The 27,313-nt window shown below is 34.0% G+C and overlaps 1 protein-coding gene across 1 annotated transcript; it reads left to right on the top strand.

The window, feature by feature from the left end:
* The first annotated feature begins 23,171 nt into the window (after positions 1-23,171).
* LOC108459541 (WRKY transcription factor 23-like) lies at positions 23,172-24,670 on the top strand. Its single transcript, XM_017758926.2, has 3 exons — positions 23,172-23,767; positions 23,913-24,056; positions 24,150-24,670. Exons 1-3 carry the CDS (start codon positions 23,397-23,399, stop codon positions 24,502-24,504), a joined length of 870 nt encoding a protein of 289 aa, XP_017614415.1. The 5' UTR covers positions 23,172-23,396; the 3' UTR covers positions 24,505-24,670.
* The last annotated feature ends 2,643 nt before the right edge of the window (positions 24,671-27,313 follow it).

Below are 27,313 nucleotides of genomic sequence, written 5' to 3'. Positions count from 1 at the left end.
CGTACTAATCTTTTCCTTAAACAAGTCATTCTTTTATCCGTTGAACCATTAGGGAAAGAAATCGATTACTCACGAATCACAATTAATAAGTACCTATACCATGCCCCATAGCCAAATCAAGGTAACTTATCCCGAAGTACCTATACCATGGCCCGAGCCAAATCAAAATAACTCCTCTCAAAATACTTATATCATGGCCCGTAGCCAAATCAAGGTATTATTCGCACCCGAAGTTCTATATCATGGCCCGAAGCCAATGCATTAACTTAATGACATTACATTATCATCATCACTATACTTAAAGTTTAACCGAGAAGTTTTGCTTGTTGATTTCATCGTTGAACAGTTCAGTATAATCTTATTCACAATTCAAACATTATCTGCAATCTCATAAACACATTTTATGCAATATTAAAGTATATAACATTCATTTATAATGAAATGTACACCTACGAACTTACCTCAGTCGTAGAAACAACGAAACTAGCCGATTAATCGAGTACATTGTTCTTACCTCGATCTAAGTCCGAGTTCCTCTTTTCTTAATCCATTGTATTTCAAATTGACTCATTTAATCACTTATTCATTCAATTTCATCCAAAAATATATATTTAGGCATTTTTGCACTTTAGCCCCTAAACTTTCACATCTATTCAATTTAGTCCCTATTTCACAAATACAAGAAATTCAAAGAATTCAATTTAACCCATGCTTGGCCGAATTACCATAGTGCCCTTAGCAACCCATATTTTTCATTTATTTCACAATTCAACGCCTCAATTTACACTTTTCTCAATTTAATCCTTAATATGTATTTTTACTCAAAATCATTTTACAAAACATGTATATTCAACACCAAACTTTCATAATTCACCGTCAAACATCCAAAAACACATGAATTTATTAATGGAAAATTTCAAAATCATCTACACTTTCAAAAATTGAGGCATGGGCTAGCTAGAACACGAAACAACGATGACAAAAACATAAAAATCATCAAAAACGGATCAAAACACATACCTAATTGCATCAATTTACCTTAGACGAATGAAAAACCTATTTTCTCTTCTTGCTTTTCAATTTTCGGTGCATAGAGATGGCAAAATAATGTTTTAATTCACTTTGTTTTATTAATATTAATGTGATTTAACAAATACCAATATTAACCTTTAATAAACCATTATAAAAACATCTAATATAAGGCCATTTATGTCCATCTCCACTATCAATAGTCTAATTACAACATAAGGACCTTTCATTTAATAAGCCATAGCATTTAGGCACTTTTAACTTATAGCATGCAACTTTTTCATTTTACGCGATTTAGTCCTTTTCTCAAATTAACCACTTAAACAATAAAATTAGCTCACGAAATTTTCACAGATACATACTCACATGTTATAAACACCAAAAATAATATTAAAATATTTTTTGAATCAGATTTGTAGTCTTGAAACCACGGTTCTGACTAGGGTCTAAACCGGGCTGTTTCAACATATATACACATTATAATATATATCATTTTACCAATACAAGGCCAAAATGCAAACTAACCAAATGGTTATTTCAACAACCAAAACACATAGGCTAACATTAGCCAAAATACCTGTACATGCCAATATAACCTTAACCAAGATATCAAAATCTACCGATATAATCGTTGGATAGTGTGATAAATCTCTAACGAGCTTCCAACCTAATCGAGCTTCCGATAGTCTGCAAGTAAAAAAATAACTATGTAAGTAATCAATGCTTAGTAAGATCGTATAAACTTTAATCATATCAATCCATTTCAAGTATGAAATTTATACATATAAAGAATAATCATATATCGATACCACACTATTCATGAAACCAAATTCAACAACTCACAAATTGAATAATTCCACGGCATCACTAATACCTATCATCCCCAACAAAGTAGGGTTTTATAAAAACTTTATATATCCTTCAATTTTCTTCTTTTCGTTTGCATGTCATTACTTTCCATTACATTTACTTCCTTTAGCTTAAATAACATCATCAATTTAACTCATCGTTCCATTTCATATGTATAATACATAAGACACAAGCATATCATCAACCATAGCCACAAGCTAGTGCATTTAAACATAGCTCTTTTAGAGTTAATCATATTATAAACCCTTTCATAAGAATTTGCATAATTTAAACCTTACCACTTATTCAAGAGTACAAGTATAATTTCATTTGAGCACTTACCATTTCAATACGACTTATAAGTAAACATAATACCATTCAACTAACAGCTGGGCACTTGCCTAAGCATCAAATAGCAGCACATGTCCCACTTGAGTTCATTACTCATCTCAACTTACATATTTACCATGTATCAAGATATCAAAGATATTCATTTATGTACATGTCATGCTATGTCATGCTACATATCATTGTCGTATAGTTTCATCATATACATATATCATCCATCTCAATATATCAATATATCATGTACCATCATTTCCATGTATTTCATGTATATATCTGTATTAGTTCGTATCAAACTCATATTGTTTTGTAACAGAACATATCCCGTTAAACCACTTAGAATAATATCGGATACGCGAGAATCTAGCACACTATGTGCCAGCACGTGGTCAAAGCCACTACTATCTCATATCTCATATCAATGCTCTCTTTCGAGTCATAAATGGGTTTGCTCACACAAGCTGTCAATCAAGATGTAGCTATACGATGCTGCTCACACAAGCTGTCAAGTAACCGCAACATATGTCGGAAACTCAGCCACCGGTAGGACGTACGAGACCAGCACCCAAAATACGGTAACCCCTAAAAACATTTCATTTGTATCCTAAATATTCCTAAGGTTCAAATGGGACTCGACAGTCGTCGTGGGTCATTGAATTTTCCTTGTTTCATTATAAGTTAAATAGTATAATAACATATATATATATATATCGATTCATTTTCATTAAAATTTTATATAATAACATTCAATTTAATCAACAATATACATAGTATAGTTCATATGAACTTACCTGGCTAAATTGCAGAAATAACAAAGTTTAGGGGCATTTTGGTAATTTTCTATTTTCCTCGAATTGTTCACTCGATCTTGATCTAAATTAATAATTTCATTCAATATGTTAATTTAGACAATCAAAAAAATTCATTTCATACAATTTGGTCATTTTTGATATTTTACAAAATTGTCCATAAAGTTTTACTTTTATTCAATTTAGTCTCTGAGCCCAAAACATGCAAATTAACCATTTTTACATAGAATTGAGTTTAGCCAAATGTTCATGGTATCCAAAATAGTTGATTTTTGCAAAAAAAATTAACCATTTTTACATAGAATTGAGTTTAGCCAAATGTTCATGGTATCCAAAATAGTTGATTTTTGCAAAAATTTTACATTGAATACTTGTACTTTTATTAATTTAACAAATTAGTCATTAATCAAAAAATTTATCAAAATCACTTAACAAAATACTTTTAAATATAAATCAACATTCCAAATCCATCATCTCACATCGGAAATCACAAGATTCATCAATGGCAACATTAAAAATCTTTAACAATTTCAAAATTGAATGTACGGCCTAGCTGAACCTAGTTGCAATGATCTCAAAAACATAAAAATTACAAGAAATTGATAGCTTAGGGGTTTATATACAAGGAATAAACATGGCTGAAATTTTCCAGCATTTATAATATCCCGAATTAGGGCCTAATCGGAATAGTGATTTCAGGACCACAAATACGAGATAGAAATAATTATTTTATAATTATTTTGAAGTCTATGATATGATTGCATGATTGTACGAAAATTTCGTGAAGAAATTCTATGCATAAAGTACTTAATTTGAAATTAGGGACTAATTTGAATAAGTTGCAAAGCTTGCATTCTAGAAGCTTTTAGTATAAAATTGCTTTGGAATATTAATTAGGAGGTCTTAAATAGCAATTTAACCAATTTCTAAAATTTTGGACAAAAATAGGCTTGTACATGAAAAATTACAAAGAAAGGCATTAAGGGCATTTTTGTCATTTGGTAAATATAGTCATTAAAAAAGGAAAAATAACACAAAAATGGACTCATCTTCTCCATAAGGGCTGCCGAATTTTGCTTTTCACCATAGCTAGGGTTTCAACATTTTCAAGCCTTGATTGTAAGTGATTTCCATGCCCGTTTTTAATGCTCTTTTAAATTTTAAAATCTAGAAAGCATGTTCTATCATTTTCTAGCAATATTTTGAGCTAGGATGCATGTATGAAAATTTACCCATGTGTGAAATAATTGTATTTTGATGAATAATGAAGGAATATGATGGTTTGATGTGTGTTTAACAACTTTTACTTAGTAGTTTTATGTGAAAACACCTAAAAATGACTTAATTGTAAAAAGGGTAAATTTTACGGTAAAAATCTAATTTTTAGCGTGAAATATGGGCTGTTATGGGCACTAGGAAATTCGGCTATGCCTAGATGTCATGGGAAATGCATGTAACTCATTGTACAAACTTAAGGACTCAATTGTAAATAATTGAAAAGCTTGGGGTAAAATGGTAATTTTTATCCGAGCCCATATTAGCGGCTGTTTTGATGAATGTTTATATTGAATAAATTAATTTGGCATTTTAGATCAAGAGAAACAAGATTCGAGTCGTGATCGAGGGAAAAATAAAGTTTACGAGGAATAGGCTCGATTTCTAACATTTTGTACCGAGGCAAGTTCATGTGTAAATGTAGTAACATAATTATCATTTTAAGTAATTTAATGTTATTTATATGATATGATGATTATTATTATGAAATATTATGCTTTGTGGATTATTATTTAGTAATATGCAAATTATGTGAGCTACTTGATAAATATGAAATGCTACCAAGTATCGGTTCCGAAATTCCATGGAAGACGGAAAAGATGTCTGATTGAGAAAAACCCCCGTTTGAACCTTGGGAATAGATTAGGATATAAGTGACATGTCACTAGGATATATGAGTTCCGAGCTCATTGAGTTGAGTCCGAGTTCATGAGATGTAACTAGCCATCCGAACTCGTTGAGTTGAGTCCGAGTTCACTTATGGATGAGAACACCTGAGCTCATTGAGTTGAGTCCGAGTTCGCTTATGGGTGGGTTACATGGTAGCTTGGCTACATAATTTTCGCAGGCTATTAAGTTTGTCTAGTTGCGGGTATGGCACTTATGTGCATGTAATCTGTGTATCAAAATTATATTCCGATGTGTTCAACGGGTGAATCTTAAGTGAATAAGGAGAATACTTAAGACGAAGGTGACATGTTGGTAAGTGTGGTGAATGAGAAAATTGGACAGGTATGTGCTTAAACCTTCGGGTTGAGAACTTGGTATGATGAAATCGTGGTAAGATAGTAAATGCAAATGTAACATGAATGTCTTGGTGATATTTATGCAAATGATGTTTTGTGTTGGATTGCATGATTATGTTACTTGATATTTACATGTGAACTTACTAAGCATTTATGCTTACTCCCTCCTTTCTATTCTTTGTAGTTTTGACAAGTCAGCTCGGAAATTGGGAACGGTCGGAGGCTCTCTCACACTATCCTTGGACTATTTTGGTATAGTGGCTTGTATATTTTGAGTATGGCATGTATAGCATTATAATCATTTTGTGTATATGATCTTATGATATGGCTATTGGGTGGTAAGGAAATGTTTGGTAATGATTAGCCATTGGAATGGATAATCAAGATCATATTTGGTGTTATGTATGCCTAATGTGCTATCTAATCCATGGAAATAAAAAGGTGAAATTTGCTATAAAACAGTATCATACAACAACAATAATGTGAGTTTGAAAATTCACTAAAAATAGTAGAGATAGAATTAGATGGTGAATAAAATATGAAATTGAAGGTTATTGAGTCTATTTTCATATGGGGTGAAAAAAAACAGGTAAATGAGTTGTATTTTATGAGAAATTTGAGTTTTGGTGGAATAGGGTCAGAGCAATTTCTGAATCCCCTGTTTTAAATTTATAAATTCACTAAAAATTTTACAAAAATAATTAGAAGTCATAATTTATATGTATAGATTCCTTATTGAGTATAATTTTAAGAGAAACAAACAACATAGTCATCTAAATTCTGTACAGTGAGAAAAGTGATTCGTAGTGAATAGAGGTCAGAGTAGTCAAACATTGAAACAGGGGAAATTTTAACTAATAAACTATACTAATTGGCCCAACCAAAAATTCTGGAAAAAAAATTAGTAAATAGATATATGAGTCTATTTTCATAAAAAATTTATGGATTTAAATTTCAAGTTTCGTAACTCGAGATATGATTTTCTTTTAGCTACTGTGATGTAGATGAGCAATTTATTACGAAAGGTGAAATAAATTGTTTAAAATTGTTTAAGTGATAAATTAAGTCTGTTAACGCCTCAAGCTCGACTCCGGTGATGGTCTCGGGTAAGGGGTGTCATAGCATCCATGGCTTATTTTTTTATTTTTTTCTTTTTATGCATAAAGAAGACACCAAAATGATGATATAACATTTTGGTTTTTATTTTATTTAATTTAATAATCTAATTACTATTTTACCCTTACCGAACTTTAAAAATTACACTAATGCCAAGCCATGCACATCCACTATCACCTTTAATGGTCTATTTACCATATAAGGACTTCAACTTTTGCACTTTACGCAATTTAGTCCTTTTTGCTTAATTAACTATCGAAACGATAAAATTTTCCAACAAAACTTTAATACCACCTTAATTACACTCTGTAAGTATTTATAAATTTACAGCTCGATTTATAAAAACGAGGTCCTAATACCTCATTTTCTAAAACCACTTGAACATAATAAATCATTTATACAACAAAAATCACTATATCAAAAACCTTTTTAAAATCACAATTAACTCGTAAATTTTAAATATAATATTTACAAACTTAATTGTCAGATTTGGTGGCCCCAAAACCACTATTTTCGACACCACTGAAAAATAGGATGTTACATCATATGCCATGAAATCTGGTTGGATTCTTTCAGTGTTGTTCGGACCTTCAATACCAAAATCACTCACTTCTAGTTCAGTAGGAATGAGCTTTGGCTTAAAAAATAATGCAATTTCCTACGTTGTGGTTTCATGTTTAGGGTTGGTGTCCTCTTTGTTGCAGGTATAAAGACATTTCTATTTTGTTCAATGGCATGTATAGGACTCTTGAGTATTTTGTTATATGTGTCAATTGATTTGCCAAATAAAGGCATGTAAAGATGCATCTATCTTCTTTTTTTTTTTTTATATATGGCCATAGGAATTGGGTTATTTTGAAGTAGGCTATGACCTACAAAATTTCCATGCATGTTTATATTCACATATGAAGGTTTGTTTCCAATTGGCAATAAGTCACAAGAATGAGCCAATCTTTAATGTGTTAAAGTGACATGGAAACCCATAAATACAAGATGGGAAATAACCTGGCTTGTGTGAAACCAATGATATGAGGTTTCTACGCAATAAGTTTTGCCAAGAACATTTATAAGAATATAATCATATTTTTCTTTGCATTTGATAATCATTAAGTGTTAAAAATGGTGATCAAAGGCTTGGAAAATTGCCTATTATGGTCCACGCGGACCACTTCCATGGGTGTGTGGTATGGCCGTGTGTTCCCTGCACCTAAAATTTTAAGTTAGTGTTGTACATGGGTAGGCCACACGGGCGTGTGTCTTGGCCATATGCCCCTAATTGTATGATAAGGTTAAAATCAGTGTTGCACACGGACTGAGGGCATGGGCGTGTCCCAAGCTACACGGGCGTGTGTGATCACACGGCCCCACCCACACGATCGTGTGACACTTCAAAGTAAAGGAAAATTTCCAAGGTACCCAAAGTTTATCAAATGTCCCCGGTTTTGTCCCGAACTGCCCCTAGGAATGTTTTAGGCCTCGAAGGCCTGTTTAAGGGACGAGACGTACATGTTTGAAAACTTTTAAATTTGAGTGAAAATCAGTGACATGATTTAATATGTTTATGAATGTGAAACCCCGGTAACACTTTGAATGTCAGATAAGGGTGAGGGGTGTTACATTTAGTGGTATCAGAGCTACGATTTAGTTCGTTCTAGGACTATCGTAGAGAGTATTGAGGTTTTTATACATGCCATTTTTCGAGTATTGATAGTGTGACATCTCCTAACTGTTTAAATTGTTTTGAACATAGTAAATGTCTTCCAATCAAGCACAAGATGAGTTCGAGGGAGCTGAGAGCCATGCTCCAGCTTCCGTTTAACGAGCTGTATCTAGTAGTAGAAGGCTTATGTCGGAAGGCCGGGAAGAGGCCCGAGCCGTCTTATTTGATCTGATGGACAAATAGTTTAGGGATTACTTAAGGAATCGCCCCAACATAACGCGACCTTTCCCGCCCCCTAACCAACCTGATGAGGATTTGCCACGAGGTATGACACCAGTAAGAATTGGTAAGGCCCCTGTAGATAAGCTTAGAAAGTATGGGGTTGAGGAATTTAGAGCTAAAATCGAGGATGATGCTGAAAGAGCCGAGTTCTGGCTCGAGAATACAATGCGAGTGCTAGATGAATTATCGTGTACACCCGAGGAGTGTTTAAAGTGTGTCATGTCCCTCCTGAAGGATACTACATACCACTGGTGGAAGATTGTATCCTCAGTAATGTCAAAGGAAAATATCACTTGGGATTTCTTCCAAATAGAGTTTAGGAAAAAATACATTAGCTAAAGGTTTTTAGACTCGGGCGAAAGGAGTTCCTAGAACTCAAGCAGGGGAATAAAACTATAGCAGAATATGAAAGAGAGTTCGTTAGGCTAAGTCAATACGCAACTGAATGGGTCCAAACTGAGTCAGAAATGTGTAAACGCTTCGAGGAAGGTTTGAATGAGGAAATCAAATTGTTGATTGGGATATTTGAAATACGGGAATTTGTCGCATTTGTTGATCGGGCCAAGAAGGCCGATGAGCTTAATAATGAAAGAAAGCAAGCTAAGAGAGAGGCTCGAGTTATGAACAAGAGGTCCAGTGGTAAAAAACTCTCATTTCTTACAAAGAAATCAATGAGCCAAAATGAACGCTCTACTTCATCGGTAGGATATTCGAATAGAACAAGAGGCTCTAAACAATGAAGCTAGAAGTCTTCCTCCCCGATGGTGACTATTGTGGGGTGTGTAGATAATTAAAAGTCAAAGTGTAAGAGTTGCAACAAATTTCACTTCGGAGAGTGTTGAATGAAGAGTGGTGCGTGTTTCAGATGTGGTTCTCTTGACCACTTTCTCAGAGACTTCCCAGAACGAGTCGAAAAAGAAGTGGAAGTAGCCCCAAAGTCGAGTACTCCCATTTCACGGGGTAGACCTTAAAGATATCTCAGAAGTGCGAGTGGCAGTCGAGTTGCGGCTAAAGATGCTGTAAAACTAGATGCTTGACCCCCGGCAAGAATGTATGCGATACGCGCTCGAGAGGAAACCTCTGCTCCTGACGTCATCATGGGTACTTTTTCTCTTTTCAATACATGTGTCATTGCCTTAATTAACCCGGGGTCTACGTATTCATATATTTGCATGAGACTGGTATCTAGTATAAAAATACCCATTGAACCTATAGAATTTATTATTAGAGTGTCGAACCCACTAGGCAAATCAGTCATGGTTGATTAAGTATGTAAGAATTGTCCTTTGACGATTCAGGGTCATTGTTTTTCGGCTAACCTTATATTGTTACCATTTGATGAATTTGATGTAATACTTGGTATGGATTGGTTGGCCCTGCATGATGTAACTGTAAATTATGGTAGCAAATATATTAAATTGAAATGCCCAGATGGTGAGATTTTACGGGTTGATTCAAGAGAATTGGGTACGCCGCCGGTTGTAATCACGGCAATGGTTACTCAGAGATATATGAGAAAAAGGTATGAAGCCTGCTTTGCATTTGTATTGAATATTAAGGAGACAGAGTTGAAGATTGAGTCTGTGCCGATAGTATGTGAGTACCCAGATATATTCCCAAAAGAATTACCCGGATTACCTCCTGAAAGGGAGATAGAGTTTGATATTGAATTGGTGCCAGAAATAGCTCCCATTTCAATTGCTCCGTACAAAATGGCGCCAACCGAGCTGAAAGAGTTAAAAGCCCAGTTGCAAGAGTTGATGGATAAAGGCTTTGCAAGGCCAAGTTTTTCACCTTGGGTGCCCCCGTACTGTTTGTAAAAAAGAAAGATGGCTCGATGAGGTTATGTATATATTACTGCCAACTGAACAAGGTAACTATCAAAAATAAGTATCCTTTGCCAAGGATCGATAATTTGTTCGACCAGTTGAGAGGAGCCACCGTGTTCTTTAAGATAGACTTGAGGTCTGGCTATTATCAGCTACGAGTTAAAGAGTCGGATGTACCTAAAATAGTTTTCAAAACGAGGTACGATCATTATGAATTTCTCGTCATGCTGTTTGGGTTAACGAATGCACCAACCATATTTATAGACCTAATGAATATGATCTTTCGGCCATGCTTGGATAAGTTGGTCATTGTGTTCGTTGGTAACATCTTGATTTATTCCAAAGATTGGACAGAACATGCGAAGCACTTGAGAACTGTGCTGCAGACCTTGCGGGAAAAGCAACTGTATGCTAAATTTAGCAAGAGTGAATTTTGGCTCCAAGAAGTCGAATTTTTTAGTCATATTGTTTCAGGTGAAGGCATCCGAGTTGATCCAAGTAAAATCTCTGCTATCGTCGAGTGGAAACCACCTAAAAATATAACCGAGGTTAAAAGCTTTTTGGGCTTACCTAGTTACTATCGAAGGTTTGTGAAAGGATTCTCCATGATAGCGACTCTGATGACGAGATTGCTACAGAAAGATGTTAAATTTGAATGGACAGAAAAGTGTCAGCAAAGTTTTGAGAAGTTAAAGACACTGCTGACCGAAGCTCCTGTTTTGGTATTGCCTGAGTCGGGAAAAGAGTTTGTGGTCTACAGTGATGCATCCTTAAATGGATTGGGTTGTGTACTTATGCAAGATGACAAAGTAATAGCTTATGCTTCACGGGAGTTGAAATTGTACGAGAAGAACTATCCGACACACGACCTAGAACTTGTCACCATCGTTTTTACTTTAAAAATTTGGAGGCATTATTTAAATGGTGAGACTTGCCGTATATTCATAGACCACAAGAGTTTGAAGTACTTAATGACTCAAAAATAATTAAATTTGAGACAACGGAGATGATTAGAATTAATTAAGGATTATGATCTTATTATTGACTATCACCCGAGAAAGGCGAATGTGGTTGTCGACGCGTTAAGTAGAAAATTCTTATTTACATTGAAGGCTATGGATGCTCGATTGGCATTGTTTGATAATGGTTCAGTCTTGGTAGAGCTAGAGGCTAGGCTGACATTTCTTCAGGAAACCTATAATGCTAAAACTAATAATGAAGACTTGCAAGCTAAAAGAATTCAATGTGAGTCAGGTATTGAATCAGATTTTTGGATTAGTTCTGATGGATGTTTGATGTTCAGAGACAGAGTTTGTGTACCCAAAGATAATGAACTTATATAGTAAATCTTGCAAGAAGCACATAATAGTCGTTTGTCAATTCACCAAGGAAGTACCAAGATGTACAACGATTTGAAGAAAATGTACTGGTGGAACGGTATGAAAAGAGATATTTCTAAATTTGTATCAAAATGCCTGGTATGTAAGCAAATTAAAGCTAAACATCAAGTACCTTTAGGTTTGTTATAGCCTGTGATGGTCCCCGAATGGAAGTGGGACAGAGTTACCATAGATTTTGTGACAGGATTGCCATTGACCCCGAAAAAAAAAGATGTTATATGGGTTGTAGTGGATAAGTTGACGAAGTCGGCTCATTTCATTTCTGTAAGAACAAATTACTCTCTTGATAAGTTAGCTGACTTGTACATGTCAGAGATTGTGAGATTACATGGGGTACCACTGTCGATTATTTTAGACAGAGACCCGAGATTCACCTCGAGATTCTAAAAGAAGTTACAAGAAGCCTTGGATATGAAGTTGAGCTTTAGTGCAGCTTTTCACCCACAGACCGATGGTCAGTCTGAACAGATGATTTAAATTCTCAAGGATATGTTGCGATGTTGCATCCTCGAATTTCAGGGTAGCTGGGAAAAATATTTGCCGTTGGTGGAATTTGCCTATAACAACAATTTTCAAACAAGTTTGAAGATGGCACCTTATGAGGCCTTGTATGGAAAGAAGTGTCGAACTCCATTGTACTGGACAGAACTCAAGGAAAGTCAGATTCACGGGGTTGATCTGATTAAAGAAATTGAAGAAAAAGTTAAAGTGATACGAGATTATTTAAAAGCGTCATCGAATAAACAAAAGTCATATGCTGATCTAAAAAGAAAGGAAATTGAGTTCCAAGTTGGAGATAAAGTATTCTTAAAACTATCTCCATAGAAAAAGGTGTTGAGATTTGGTCGAAAAGGCAAACTGAGTTCGCGGTTTATTAGACCATACGAGATCACCGAAAAAGTTAGACTATTAGCCTATCGTTTGGCATTGGCAACCGAACTAGAAAAGATTCACAATATGTTCCATGTATCTATGTTAAGGCGATATCAATCAGACCCCTCTCATGTGATTTCGCCAGCAAAAATTGAAATTCGACCGGACATGACCTATAGAGAGGAACCGGTTAAGATTTTGGCCCGTGAGATTAAACAGCTGAAGAATAAATATGTGGCTTTAGTAAAAGTTTTATAGCATCGACATGGTGTAGAAGAGGCTACATGAGAGCCAGAAGAAACCATGAGAAGCCAATATCCAAACCTATTTACTGGTAAGACTTTCGAGGACGAAAGTCCCTAAGAGGGAGAGAAATGTAACATCCCAAAATAGGGCCTGGTTAAAATAGTGGTTTCGGGACCACAAATTTGATATCAAATATTCATTTTATGATTGTTATGAGGTTTAGGGTATGAGAATATGCATGTGTTAAAATTTCATGATGAAATTCTTTGAGTAAGGTGTCCAATTGGAAATTAGGGACTAAATTGAATAATTACAAAACTTGGATTCTATGAGTAATTTGTATGAAATTGCTTTAGATTATAAATTAGAATGCCTTGGAGAGCAATTTTCCCAATTTTTAAGTTTTTGGACAAAAATAGGCTTGCATGGATGAAATTTTAAAGAAAGGGCTTAAGGGCATTTTGGTCATTTGGCATTTTAATGAAATAAAATGGGAAAAATGCACCAAAAATCAGCCATCTTCTCCCTTGTACCAGCCAAAATTCTCAAGCCCTCCATAGCTAGGGTTTTCAAGCCTTTCAAGCTCATTAGTAAATACTCCCATGTCCCGTTTTTAATGTTCTTTGCATTTTTAAGATCACGGTAACTTGCTCTCTCCATTTCTACCTATATTTCATGTTAGGGTTTGTGTTTAAAAATTTACCCATGCATGAGTTACTTGTATTTTGATGGTTTATGGAGGAATATGAAAGTTGGATATGTGTTAAACATCTTTTCTTAGGTGATTTTCATGAAAAACCCCTAAAGGGACCTTTTTGCAAAAGTTGTTAAATGTGTGGTAGAAATATGAAAATAATGGAAAATGTAGGCTGCCATAAGAGTAAAAAGTGTTCGGCTAGGCTTGGATAATATAGAAATTTCATGTGTTTCTTTATACAAGCCTAGGGATTAAATCGTAAAAATGTGAAAGGTTAGGGGCAAAACGGTCATTTAGACCAGGGTAGAAGTTAGACTTGAAATGTATAATGTAGAGTATTAATGATTTAATTTTGTTGTTATAGACCCCGAGGAACAAATTTTGAAGGTCGATCGAGGAAAACGAAAAGTTTCGGAATAACCAAAACATGACACCGAAACAAATACCAGGTAAGTTCGGATAAGTTAAAGTAAACCCCTAATATGCCTAATTATATGATTTGTAAATAAATGATATTTACATTTATTGATGACACAAATTTCATGAAATGTATCTTTGATAATAATATGTTGAAAAATGTCTCGGTTGAGGTTTAAAAAGGGAATTCGATGGATAAACCATGATTTACAAGCGAATTGAGATCTTGCATGTGTTGCAAAAAAGATTTAGCCCAGACGGGTAATCCATTGATCTCGATTATAAAAAAGATCCAGCCCGGGCAGGTGTTCCTTTGGATGATCGAGCCTCCCAAAGAATACATGTGCATTATGGATTTAGCCAGGACGGGTAATCCAATTAGGGTCTAAATTTAGCCTGGAGTGGTAATTCAGATCCAAGCTCAATAAAGGTGTTTGTTGTTATTAGGGGATTTAACCTGGACTAGCAATCCCAACATCACCTTATGAGTTTTGTAAATAGGGGATTTAGCCTGGACTGGTAATATGTTTGTGAATGTGAAACCCCGGTAACACCTTGAACCCTATCCCGGTGTCAGATAAAGGTGATGGGTGTTACAAAAAAACTTTGTTTCACATGTTTAAAATGCAAACATTATATAGAAAAATAAATACTCAATAACCAAATTCAAATAATGACACTTGAACTAATTTTCTTTGTTGGGTCTATTTTTTTAACTTCATTTCTTTAATATTAGCAATATTTTTCTCTTTGTGCAAATCTTTTGCTCAAAATTTAAGTATGAAAAATTTCCCATATCAATCTTCATTTTTTAGGATACTCTACCTGTCACACCTACATATCGATGGATCCGAGAAAAAAGAAATGTATGTATGCATATTACCTGTTTTGGTGCACTATGGAAGCATAGTTCACCGTTTTACAGACTTCTAGCAAACTAGTTTAGTGCATAAAGTATCCATCCATGGAAGTATCTAAGGATTTCATCTAGAAAATTTCTTCAATTGAAGAAAGAGTGCGACAAATGAAGAGTACGCCTCGGAATTTTGGCTGAACATGAAGCGCCTACTAAGTATATGAGAAAGCTGTAGGAGACTAAAGTGTATTTAAGACAACAACATATGCGAGTTATAGTTAGGGGTATGGTATGCTTGGTTTTATCGAACACTGTGCAAGTGGGTCGTGCAATGAGATCGGTTAAGAGTCAATTGAATAGACTTGACTAGTTAAATAGTACTTGCATTTAGATTTCATTTTTATATTTTTCCCGATTTTGGTAGGGAATTTAAGGGACAATTTTAGTATGCATTTGACACTTATCAAGATCTAATGAAGGGTTATTTTATATAGATTAGGAAGGGAACATTTTTTATGGTTTTTTTTCTTCTACATTACGTTCTATGTAACAGCCTATTTTTCAGTGGTGTCGAAAACGGTGGTTTGGGTCCACAAATCTGGTGAGTGAGTCTATAAATATTAAATAATATTTATGATTTAAATAGTATTATAATAAATTTTAATCTGATAATTTTTGTTATTTGAAAGAACAGTTAAGTTCTAGTGGTTTGTTCCTAAAGTCAAGTGTTTTTTAAAAGAAAAGTCATCGAGTAATCGTCATTGAAGTGTTCGTAGCTATTGAGATTAGGTAAGTTCGTAAATTAGTTCAACTAATTAGTTATTGTTTTTTGATTTAATAATTATTTATATATGTTGTGAATGAGTTTAATTGTTTGGTAATTGATAAGTGATGGATTGGAAACTATATAGATACGTTCTTATAATGGTACGATATGAAGAAAGTTAAACGAATTGGAATGTATATTGACCCGTAAAGCTTAGGATACAAATGACATGTTATTAGGGTTATTATAGTTCGGGTGCTGGTCTTGGATGTCCTATCAATGGCTGAGGTCCTGCATTTGTTGAAGATTCTCCACAACTCTTATGAGTAGCATCGTGTGGCTTAACATTCTAACCTACAACTCGTATGAGCAGGCCAATTTCACAGCTCGTGTGAGCATTTACAGTTACAATTACAGTTATAGTTACAGTCACACTTGGTGTGAGCATTGTTTCCGGTATCCAACGCTATTTCATTATGGTTCATCGCGTGGAAAAAATGAGTAAACAGAAATGGTAATATGGAATAGACATACGAATTATTTATATGGATATAAATTTGTGAAAAGGAATATTTGAAATTAATACTTAAAATGAAGATGTGAAATGTTAAATGGATATATGATGGTTGATTTATGTACTACATGTGTTTTTTATGTATATGTTTGAAAACATTATAAAATTACATGTTTCATATATGAACTCACTAACCTTGTGAGACTTGTGATGTATATAGGTAATTAATGAACTCATGACCATGATATTGAAATATCTTGTAAAATGTTTAAATTACATCCTCAACAGTAAGTTAAAGTTTAAGTTTATTACGAACTTACTAAGCTTTACACAAGCTTACCTCGTTTTGGCTTTTCTTCTTTGTAGATCATCGGATTCAAGCTGTTGATTGGATTGCTTTTGGAGATCACACTATCTATCAACACTTTTGGTATTTATATGTTTAATGTTACCAGGTTATAAGTGGTATGTAGATAAGATTTTTGGTATTATTATATGTGATAAGTATTTGGTTATGTTTTGGTCATTTTGGTATAATGGTTGATTATGACATATGTTGTTTAGGACTTATTTGATGATTGAATAAGGTTAACATGTTGAGTTTGATTTGTTTTGGATAGTTGTTGTCTCATAAATGATTATGAAATGTTGTGATTGTATTTTCTTGACACATTTGGTGTATCTTGACCATGTGTATATATGGGAATTTTGAACTAAGTTTGGTAGGTTTAATTGTGGATGGAATTGATGAAATGGTATAGTTGATAGGCTTATGAGTCATGAATTTGTTATGGATGAATGTGAATTTATTTGAAGTTGGATATATGGTGTCGTTGAAAGCATATTGGTTAGGCACTTAGGTTGATTGCTATTTGGTGTATTATGGTATGTCTTGATGCAATTTGAATAGGTAAAAAATGGTTAGAAATGGTTTGGCTTGGAACCTAAGCAATGGAAAATGTAATGGCTTGATTTTGAAGTTGTTTTGGATGTATACAGCCTAGGACACGAGGTGTCACACGGTCATATGCCACACATGGCCACCTATTCGGCCATGTGTCTAATTAATTTTTAAGTAAAGGTTTTTCCACATGGCATCAGGCTGTTACACGGCTTGGTGACATGGTCGTGTGACCCTGAATTACACGGTCTATGCTATGTCACATGGTTGGCCACACGGCCATGTCTTTGAACCACGCAATCTAGGCTCTGTCACACGGTTGTATGACCCCTGTTTTCAGTTTTTATCATATTTTTCTATTTTGTTTCAGATTAGTCCTTATTAATTCCCAAACTATTTTTAAGGTCCCGTAAGCTCGATTTAAGGTCTGTAAATGTAAATATGCTATGAATGAAATGTAGTATGAATTTTTGGTATTTAAATTAATATTTGAAATGTTTTATGTTGTCATTTATTTTGTTATGTGTCGTAATACTCCTTAATCCTAATCTATGTTGGTAAATTGTTTGTAAATGGAGTTTTGATGGAAGTTTTGTGATCTTTTAAGCAGTTGTTGCTGTTGGTTCAGGTAGGACTACCAGAATAAAAACTCCAAGCTGAAGTAAAGATGAGTTTTAAGGACTATCAAAATATGTTGATCTCTCATTGGATAATTGATGAGTGTATGTGTGTGCGAAGTATCGTAAAATTTCTTGCATGTTTACAAATGAGGTATATGATGCGTTGTATGAATAAGGTGATGCGTAGTATGTATGCATGTGAAATTAGGTATTTGAGAATATGAATCCGTCAAGAGTATGAATGAAATCTAAGTGTGTTCTTTGTTAAATGAGAAATGCATGATTAAGTTTTTGGAGAATAGGTGGTTTGGCGAAGTGTTAGGAAAATATGTGATATGATAATGGACCTTGCGGTGATATTTGACGAAGTCTGCCAAAATCGAAAACACGAGGTTTGCTAGGACAGTAAACGCGAGAAAAGACCAGTATGATAGATATGTGAAAAAGACCATAGTCATGGCGCAGGCTGGAAAAAAATCAATATGATAAGATCTATTCTGGGATGCCTTCATGGTGTACATTGTGATACCTTTGTGACGTATTCTATAATGCCCTTCAGGCGAAATCTGGTTAACTGCCTTTGTGGCGAGATTTAGGTTAGCTTTGAGACTTCTCTGCTAGTTGACTCTATAACAAAGATCTGGGTAAGTTTGAAGATATCCATGTTTGGATAGCCTTGTGGTGAAATTTGAATTTTCCCTAAGGGTATTTCTTGAAAGAGCTCTCAGCAATGTTTTTGAAGAGTGAATCCGCCATAGTAGCTTATTAATACAGAGAACTTGGCGTATTCGTAATTATGGGTGGTTTAAGTGTTTGCTAGAAATGAGTTTGTCTACACTATGTATGAAAGTTATCTAAATTCTATGATATTCGCCACATTTGAGTATTTTTACGCTATGTATAGAGTTTATCTAGAGTCTAAGCTATTCGCCAAACTTGGGCATTCTCATGATATGTAACATGGTTGTCTGAGATTCTATGGGATGACTTAGAATGCTTCGTCCATAAGAATAAGTTGTGGTTTGGGTTGATTTAAAATATGATCTGACTAGTATCTTGATAGCTGTCAAATTTAGTATGAGAATCCGCCAAAGATAGGGATCCGTATGAAGTTCATTTAAAAAATTAGTTAGTATTAGTATCTGCCAAGAATAATATCTATGAGTACACCATCCTGGATGAAGAATTCAACATCTGTCTATGTGAGAATCCGCTAAAGGTAGATCTTGTATGAATATCTTTTTGAGTAATGCATTTGCCTTCCAAAGAGGAAATGAGATCCGTATTGAGTGGTGAAATCTGTAATCTGCCTAATGAGTGAATTGGCGTATTGTATGCACATGATATTAAAAAAGTATTTACCGAAGACTGAAAAGAAATTCAGAATCTTCAAGTTGAGGAATTCAACTATAAACTCTCAAAGGTAACATGAGTTAAGATTCACTAAGTTCATTTGAACTTACAAGTGCCAAAAGGGACCAAGCTAGGGATTCGCCAATGTGGCAGTTCGAGTTGAGATATTATGCATACAGAAGACACCATAAGGATATGGTGTTTAGTACTTTAGGCCATGAAAAAGCCTGTCTTTAGCAAGGTTTTTAAGTTGTAACGTCATATGCTGCTTTTAAAAATCTAATGTAATTATTAAACATTCTCTTTTATCGATCTGTTGTTTTAAGAACATGATATAAAGAAATAAGAAACAAGGTTTTTAAGTTGTAACGTTTAGAATGGTTTTATGCCTGTTGAAATTTTTTTGCTAAGTGTTTAAATTTTGTAACATCCAATATTCGGATTCGGTAATTGGTGTCGAGTATAGAGTGTTACACTACCACTGAATATGAAACATATTTCAAAATGTTGGAAAAGATCGGATATGACAAGTAAAAAAAAAAAACTTTTAACAAGAAGCGTTTTATTGAAAAGTTTTAAAGATAATATTCTTTTTCTGCCACGGAAAAGATGGGATGTAAATTTTATCCTGGGATTCTCGAGTTTTCAGAAACTTTATCCTAAATTTCTCAGGTTTTCAGAAATTTTATCCCGAGGTTCTTTGGTTTTCGGAATTCAATCTAACTGTTAATTTTTTTTATTATTTTTCAGGAAGAGTTTTTGGGTGGTGTGGTAAGAAAAAAGGTGAGAACGTTTCATATAGGATGTGTTTTTATTGAAAGCGCATCCTAAATGACGTGTTTTCAGTCTAGTGCATTATACACAATGCGTTTTCACTCTCTCTCCTGACATGTCACTCAAAAATACTTCTTGCAAGAAGTGTTTTTGCCACTTGTCTCAAAATCGACCTATTTTTTTTAATTTTCAAATAAAACGACTTAAAGCCATCCCTTTTTTAAACCGACATATATATGCCCTTTTTTTTTTTTTGCCTTATTAAAAGGTTTTTCATGCTTTAATAAATAAATTAGCGTAAATTGGTTAAATCACATACTCTTATAATCACATATTTTTGTAAATGTGATAGATAACGAGTCAAACTGATTTTAGATTAATTTAAATTTTAAAATTTTCGATCATTTCTGATTTTTTATGAAATATTTAGAGTTAAAGTAATTTAAATTTAAGTAATCTCAAATTCAAGTTATTTTACATCGTTTTAAATTATTTTTAAGTTAGGATTTTTAGATTTGAATTATTTATAGTTATAATCTTTTTCAAGTTATTTGCTAACTTATATTGTTTACACTTTATTATGGATGGAGTTAATTATTTTTAGTACAAAAAGGTTAACTAAATTTGTATACGAAATTTGATGTTAAGGGTAGAAGTATGAAGATATTGAAAGCGTGACCTCTTCCAAAATTGCCGTACAAACATGCTCCCTTTAACTTTCTATATATGTAAAGAAAAAAAGTAAAATTCTAGAAGAAAACCCCATTTAAATGCGCTTTCAATAAGTTAAACAGTGATCGCAAATCATAAAGAAGATTTTATTTTTTAGAAAAAAGTGAAGTGATTTGTCATATAATAAAATGTCTTGTAGTGTGATAACGTAAAGGGAAAGCAGAAGATGAAACATGAGGCCAAACTGTAAGCAAATCTCACCCGTTGGATCAAACCACGTGGATCTTGGCGTGCTTCTGATAACACAAATAAAATGAAAATAACAAAAGTGGGTCCCTTGAAAAGCAAAGCCTGATTAGGCAAAGTGCAATGTGGGAGTGAGAAAGGTGGCGAAAGGCTCGCCTTTATCGCGACACCCGGGCCGTGTATCGTGTGGCTTGGCCTATTTTGTTTTAATTTCACACCCCATGGTGAATAAGGCTTTGACTTAGTAGTTAAGATAGAAGTTTAGAGATTTTACATCGTCTAAAATTGTAGTATAAGAATCTGGGTTCTAATAAAAAATATATATTTAATTATGAATTTACGATTTCATATTATGTAATTGATTAATAATATCAAGGAAAGAAAATTCGAAATTCATTCCAACAAGATAGATCCAAAACAATTTATTCATATATTTTGATATTAAAAACAATTAATAATTCAATTTATGTTTCTTTATGCAAAATTTATCCAACCACTCTAAGAGATCCTTACTTTATCTAGATGTTGGTCAAAGAATCAAGACATGATAGTACATTACCATGAAGAAGCCTAAGCAATCAAGATTAGAGGAGCAACAAATTGGTCACCAAAAGAAACCAAGCAAGCTAATGAAATAACATGGTAAAATAGACAACCATTGACCATAATTTGAATGCTAGGTATAAATACTCATATGTGACTCTTATACATTCATGCACACTCTTTGTCTCTTTATCATCTAAAGCTAGTTTACTTATTTTCATCTTTATCCTTTGGGGATATCTCAAAACACAAGCTCCAAGCTCAATCTATGTCTGAGAAGACATCAAAATTGTTGGTTTGTTGTAAATTCTTAATTGCTATAAAAATAACAACTATAAAGCTCAATCTCCTAAAATATTTTAAAGTTGAGAATGGTATTTAATGCGGTCTATTAAGAGTGTTAATTGGGGCATTAGAGGGAGAATTTCATGCAATAATAATCAGGAGACAGTAGGTGGGACTGGTTGACATGGAATCAAGTGAAGAACAAAGACATATATGATCATAATTTTGCATCAAAAACAGTTCCATTATCTATTTTGGTTTTCTCTTTTAAACAACTCATATATAGTAATGTACGAACTTGGGTCTAGTTTTTCCTTTTAATTTTATAAAGTTATAATAATTCCAATTGATTTATTTACAGTGTGGATCAAATTTGAAATATCAAAATTTTTAGAGTCTCAATCTGCTAATTTATATTTGATATTATATGTTCAAAATTTTCATTATCAATATGGTTGAATCAAGATCAAATCATATTAACTTTTTGTTTTAAATAAAATAAATAATGAAAACACGAAACATGCATATAATAATTTGAAAAAAAACTCTCATCCTTACCTTTTTTTTGAAGGTATTGATATCACAATGAAATATTTACTAATTAAAAAGAAAGTTATATGTGAAAAAGAAGAAGTTAAATTAAATCCCTAATCCAGAAAAAGTGAAGAACCGAATTATTGAAGGTATACAAAGGTAAGTTGAGATTACACGCAAATTATGTCAGCGTGCCCATGGAGGATCAAATTCGAATCCCTTGTTTTGTGCCTCATGTCATGCTAAATCTCACGTGCAATTTTTTTCTTGGGTTAATAATACCTAACATCCTCAAATTATAGTCCAAATTTTAACGAAATTTAAAATATTTTAATTGAATTATTAAAGTATTGCAATAATATCAATCAAGTCTCCCTATTAATCTTGTTAATATCTTGTATGTTAAATGCTAGCTGGAATTTGGAGCTAAACTTGTAAATATTTGTAAATCTATTGCATTGGATCTAACATGTTTTGAAGAAAGAAATAGCCCTTTAATTTTTTTTTTTGACACTATCTAATTTATTTTTCAGCATGTAAATTTTAAGATGTCTATGCTATGAATACACATGTGCTTACAATTTAATTAATGTATTAATATACTCCGAGCTAACATTTAATACTAAAATTGATTGGTAAATTGGTGAAAGAACATGGTTGATATAGTAATATTTCGAGAATTCAATTTGAACATTTTGAAGTATAAGGATTATTTTAAAATTTAAACAATAGTATAGGGACCTTTAGTGAAATTAATCCTATTTTTTCTTCTTTTGTTTCACTATAATTTCTTCGCACTCTAAAATCCAAATCCTAAAGCCAAAATAAAGAGAATTTCGATCTTTCATCTTCTCCTTTTCTTTTACATGGAGATTTTGGTCGGCTGCAAAAGAAAAGATGACCATTATCACCGACTGAATAAGTGAATAAATTTCTACAAATAAAAAGTGAATATTTGAGCATATATGCATTTGATTTATGCCCTTTATTTTCACACCTAGTTCAGGTTTCCTTTTGTTGTGATTTTTTTCCCCTCAAATTTTAATAAAAATAATTATATTCAAAAGAGAAGAACTCGGATGTTCACACTATGAAATGGATTAAAATGCAGTCAAAATCCAGGTTTCAAAGCGTCGGACCAAATGTACTGTCCGAATCGATGAGGTCATGCAGAGACAACCGGCACTGTTGAATTTCAGCTCAAAAAGTTGACCTGTAATTGCCAGTCAATCCCTTTTTTTAATTCTCTTCCCATATTGCTATACATACTCTTCTCTCTGTCTCACTCCATTAGCTAAAAATCTCCACTTTATTTTCCAAAACCTAAAGGTCTCTTTCACACCTACCTTATAAATCACATCAAACCCTACGCTACTCTTTCTTCTTTCTCCCTTTCCCCCTTGTGGCTGTGCTGCCTGCGAGACCTTTTGATGAAGATACAATATTTGGGGCTTTCTTTTTTTTGATTTGACTGATTTTCATGGAGAGAAAAGAGGGTGTATTAAAGATGGAGGAGGTGTTGGGGAACTCCTCCTTTTCTGATTATTTCCCATTGCAAAGTATATTTGATTGGAGCTGTGAAGGAGGAGAGAACATGCCATTAGGGTTTATGGAGTTGTTGGGTGTTCAAGACTTGAACCCTCCTTTGTTCGATATGGGACAACAACAAGCTCCATCTGCGGTAGTAAACCAGGCTTTGAATCCTTGTTCTACGAAAAACGAGGGTTTTAATTATCAGCCTGCAACCCCCAACTCATCCTCGATTTCATCAGCTTCAAGCGAGGCTGTCAATGATGAACCTATTCAAGTCGACGATGACCAAGAAGAAGACCAGCAAAAGACCAAGAAACAGTGAGTACTACAAGCCTGGGTCCTTTTATGTCTTGTATTTTGGGTTTTATTCTTAAAACAGTCAAAGTGAAACACCCTATTTTTTCCCATTTGAAAACTGATGAGGTGTGTGTGTTTTTGGCGTTTGTGATGGTGGTGGGTCTAGGTTGAAACCCAAGAAGACAAATCAGAAGAGACAGAGAGAGCCGAGATTCGCGTTCATGACAAAGAGCGAGGTTGATCATTTAGAAGATGGGTACAGATGGAGAAAGTACGGCCAAAAAGCTGTAAAAAACAGCTCCTTTCCTAGGTACTAACTTCAAAGTTTCAAGCTTTTTTAACCCCATTTTAGGTAATTTTTCAGACGACCTCCATGGTTTTAATTTATTTTTGGAACCCGCAGGAGTTATTATCGTTGCACCACCACCTCATGTAACGTGAAAAAAAGGGTGGAGAGATCTTTCACTGATCCCAGCATGGTGATCACCACTTACGAAGGCCAGCACACTCATCCCAGCCCCATCATGCCTCGCTCCAGTCTCGGTGGTGGCGCCGGTTCTGCTCCTTATCACTATCAGCAGCACCCACAGCCATTTGTCAATACCTTGTCTCCTTTGAACTTTGGACACAACAATGGCTCCATTAACGCCGGTAATTTTCACCACGAGAGGCGATTTTGCAGCCCGGGATCGTCTTTGCTTAAAGACCATGGCCTGCTTCAAGACGTTATACCATCCCATATGCTGAAAGAAGAGTAGAATTACAAAAACCCATTATCACTATATATATGTAAATGCAAAAATTCCCTCACTGACTTGGGTGATCAGTTCATTCTGGTATGTAATTTTCTTGCCGACAAAGTGGAGATTACTGCACTGTATAACTTGGTTTTGCTTTTTTATCAAATGGAAGAGCTTAGTTAAATAGTTTTTCTTATTTGGTTCTCTTTTTCCCCCTCCATTTTTGCCTCATTTGGTGGGTTTTGGATATGCAGAGATTATATACACCACGGAAATTTGGTTCATCCTTCTCTAATTCTTCTGACCCTTTGTTTGTCCTATACCTTTTGTTTTAGTTGTTGAAGGAATGTGCATTGATTCCCCTCCTCCCCATTGAAGGCACTGCAATCGAGATTTTGATGGCTAGGATTTTCTCATATTACAATAAATGTAGAAGCTAGAAAAGCTTTCTATTTTGTCTGGGGAATCAACGAAATCCTCTCTCTCTCCTTTTTTTTTTTTTTTAAATGTGCTGCTCCAAAATATGCTTTTGGAGGGAGGGGGGGCAAATGGAACATTAACTCAACATTTCCACTCATAAATTTGGTTCATTGAATGGTGGGGGGATTCTGTGAATTGTATAAGAATGCCATTTACATTGACATGCTCTATATGAATCAATATCATGGAGTAAACTTATATAAAAAGTTCTGTGACAAAATACATAGAAGATGATTGGGAAAATGGGTTTATGTAAAAAGGGGAAACCAGCCGCCTGAAAGAGTAAGCCTGGAGCCTGCCAAGTCACTGATAATCCGTTACGTGAGTCCTATAGGGCCAACCACCGGCCCCCAACAAGGACTCGCTGTGTGAAAGCTACATACATGCTTTGGGACCCTGCTTAAAGCAGAAAACAGGGTTAAGGTAGGCCTTTGGGCTAAAAGCTAAGGTAAACTAAAAGTAGAGCGATTCTTTTAGGCTGCAATTAGTTCATAGGGTTTACCAAATTGTGAAAACAGGACGTGGACTTAATGATAGTAAACCCTTTAGGAAATTAAAAGAACCCTAAAACCAATCACCAAGGAATCTTTAGCCTGGCGGCAGTTACATTACCACATGCTTTTGCTTCCCAGGTTGACGATGACTCACCCCCGCAATTTAGGGTTCATTAAGAGACAAAATCATTCAAATTTTCGTTGGTAGTTAAATTAGACCTCTCCATGTGCTTGTTTTTCTTTTTGAGAGTGAAACAAACTGTATGGACGGTTTCTGAAGTGGAAAAGAAAAGGTGATCAAGAAAAATATGGAACATTACATGAATCTTCTTGAATGTTGGGATTTTAGTGATATCGACTGCTGAAATCATTTGCAAGGAAAATTTTACACCATCTACAAATGCAACCAGGGGAGCACATCTCCCTTCATTTCCAACCTTTAATCTCCTAGAATATCAATGATTTATTTTAAACCTTACAAATTCAATTTAAGCAATCTTTACAGTTTTGATCTCTACCAAATCTTCTAATTTCCTCGCTTTACCCTCCTACAAAACTTACTCTGCATGTAAGATCACAACAAATCTTCTTCAAAATAATAAACAACAAGCTTGCAGTCAATAATTGTACATAACAAAATCATAAACTTATGGTGAAATTATTAAATTAATCCCTTTATTCTTAAATAAGATACAGTTTTTGGCTTTATGGTATAGAAGGCTGTCAAATTTTTTCAAAAAAATCAATTAAGCCTCTCAGATCTTTTTGCACCCAATTGAACCCTTCAATTGAAAAAATTAATCAAATAGACCCTTCAACCAATATTGACTATTAAAAACTAACTGGTGATGCTAAAAAAAAAAAACTTATTTTTAAATATGTATAAATTTTAATGATGTGAATTTTTTTTTTTTTGACATGGAATTTTTTTTCTTGGCGACAAAACACTATTTGGAAAGCATTTCCAAAAAAATACAAATGAAAATATTTCCATAAAGCTTTCATCTTTTACACCATCCACAAGCTTAATAGCCATTTTCGTCAACCTTCATCCTCCACTCAGTGCTTACTTGTGAAATGGAGATAAACTCTTCCCAAACAGCGCCTTCACCATTGCTAACCCGTTTCCACCCTCACCATTAAAGTTAACACCTAGAATTATCATTTTTTTTAGCAAAAACGAACCATAACTGTATCCTCAACAAAACCCAAATAATTAAGCCTAAGACAAATGTTTCAAATGCATAAAATCCAAATCAACAAAAAAGTGACCAGTTAACAAAAATAGGCAAATAAATCTAACAATTTTCCTAAAAAAATTACAATAACACTAATCAAGAAAAGTTGTAAAAAGTCTTTCTAACCCATATTTGATTAGAAAATCCTATGGTGGATACACCCAACCAAGTAAAAGAGTGCAAACTTGTTCTATGATGGGTAACTAAAAATTTTCAGGTAGTTACTTTGATTCTTCCGAGGCATTGAACTTAAAAAAAAAAAAAAGATTTGGATATCAATAATCATAATGAAATGGGTTGAGTTTTGAACTTAAAGTTTAGATTCACAAAGTTGCTGTTAGCATAAAAGAAAATCGTTTGGGAAAGAGAAAGAAGGGGAGAAAGGGCTTTATTCTGGTGTTAAAATGAGCACCAAAAGGAGCTTCACTGGCAACAAGATGATGAGCAGCGACGAATAGGTTTAGAAAAGAAAGAGTTCTTCATTTCGATAAGAAGTTTGAAATTGTAGAAGAAAATATAATAAAAAAGAAAATTATTTTATTTATAAATTTATTACTTTAATAACTAAATTCCATGTCATTCTGTCATGTGAAAAAAAATGAAACTTTAAAAATA

The sequence above is a fragment of the Gossypium arboreum genome, chromosome 8 (assembly GCF_025698485.1).
Source record: "Gossypium arboreum isolate Shixiya-1 chromosome 8, ASM2569848v2, whole genome shotgun sequence".
In the NCBI taxonomy this organism is placed as follows: Eukaryota; Viridiplantae; Streptophyta; class Magnoliopsida; order Malvales; family Malvaceae; genus Gossypium; species Gossypium arboreum.
This window is presented reverse-complemented; position numbering and strand designations above follow the sequence as displayed.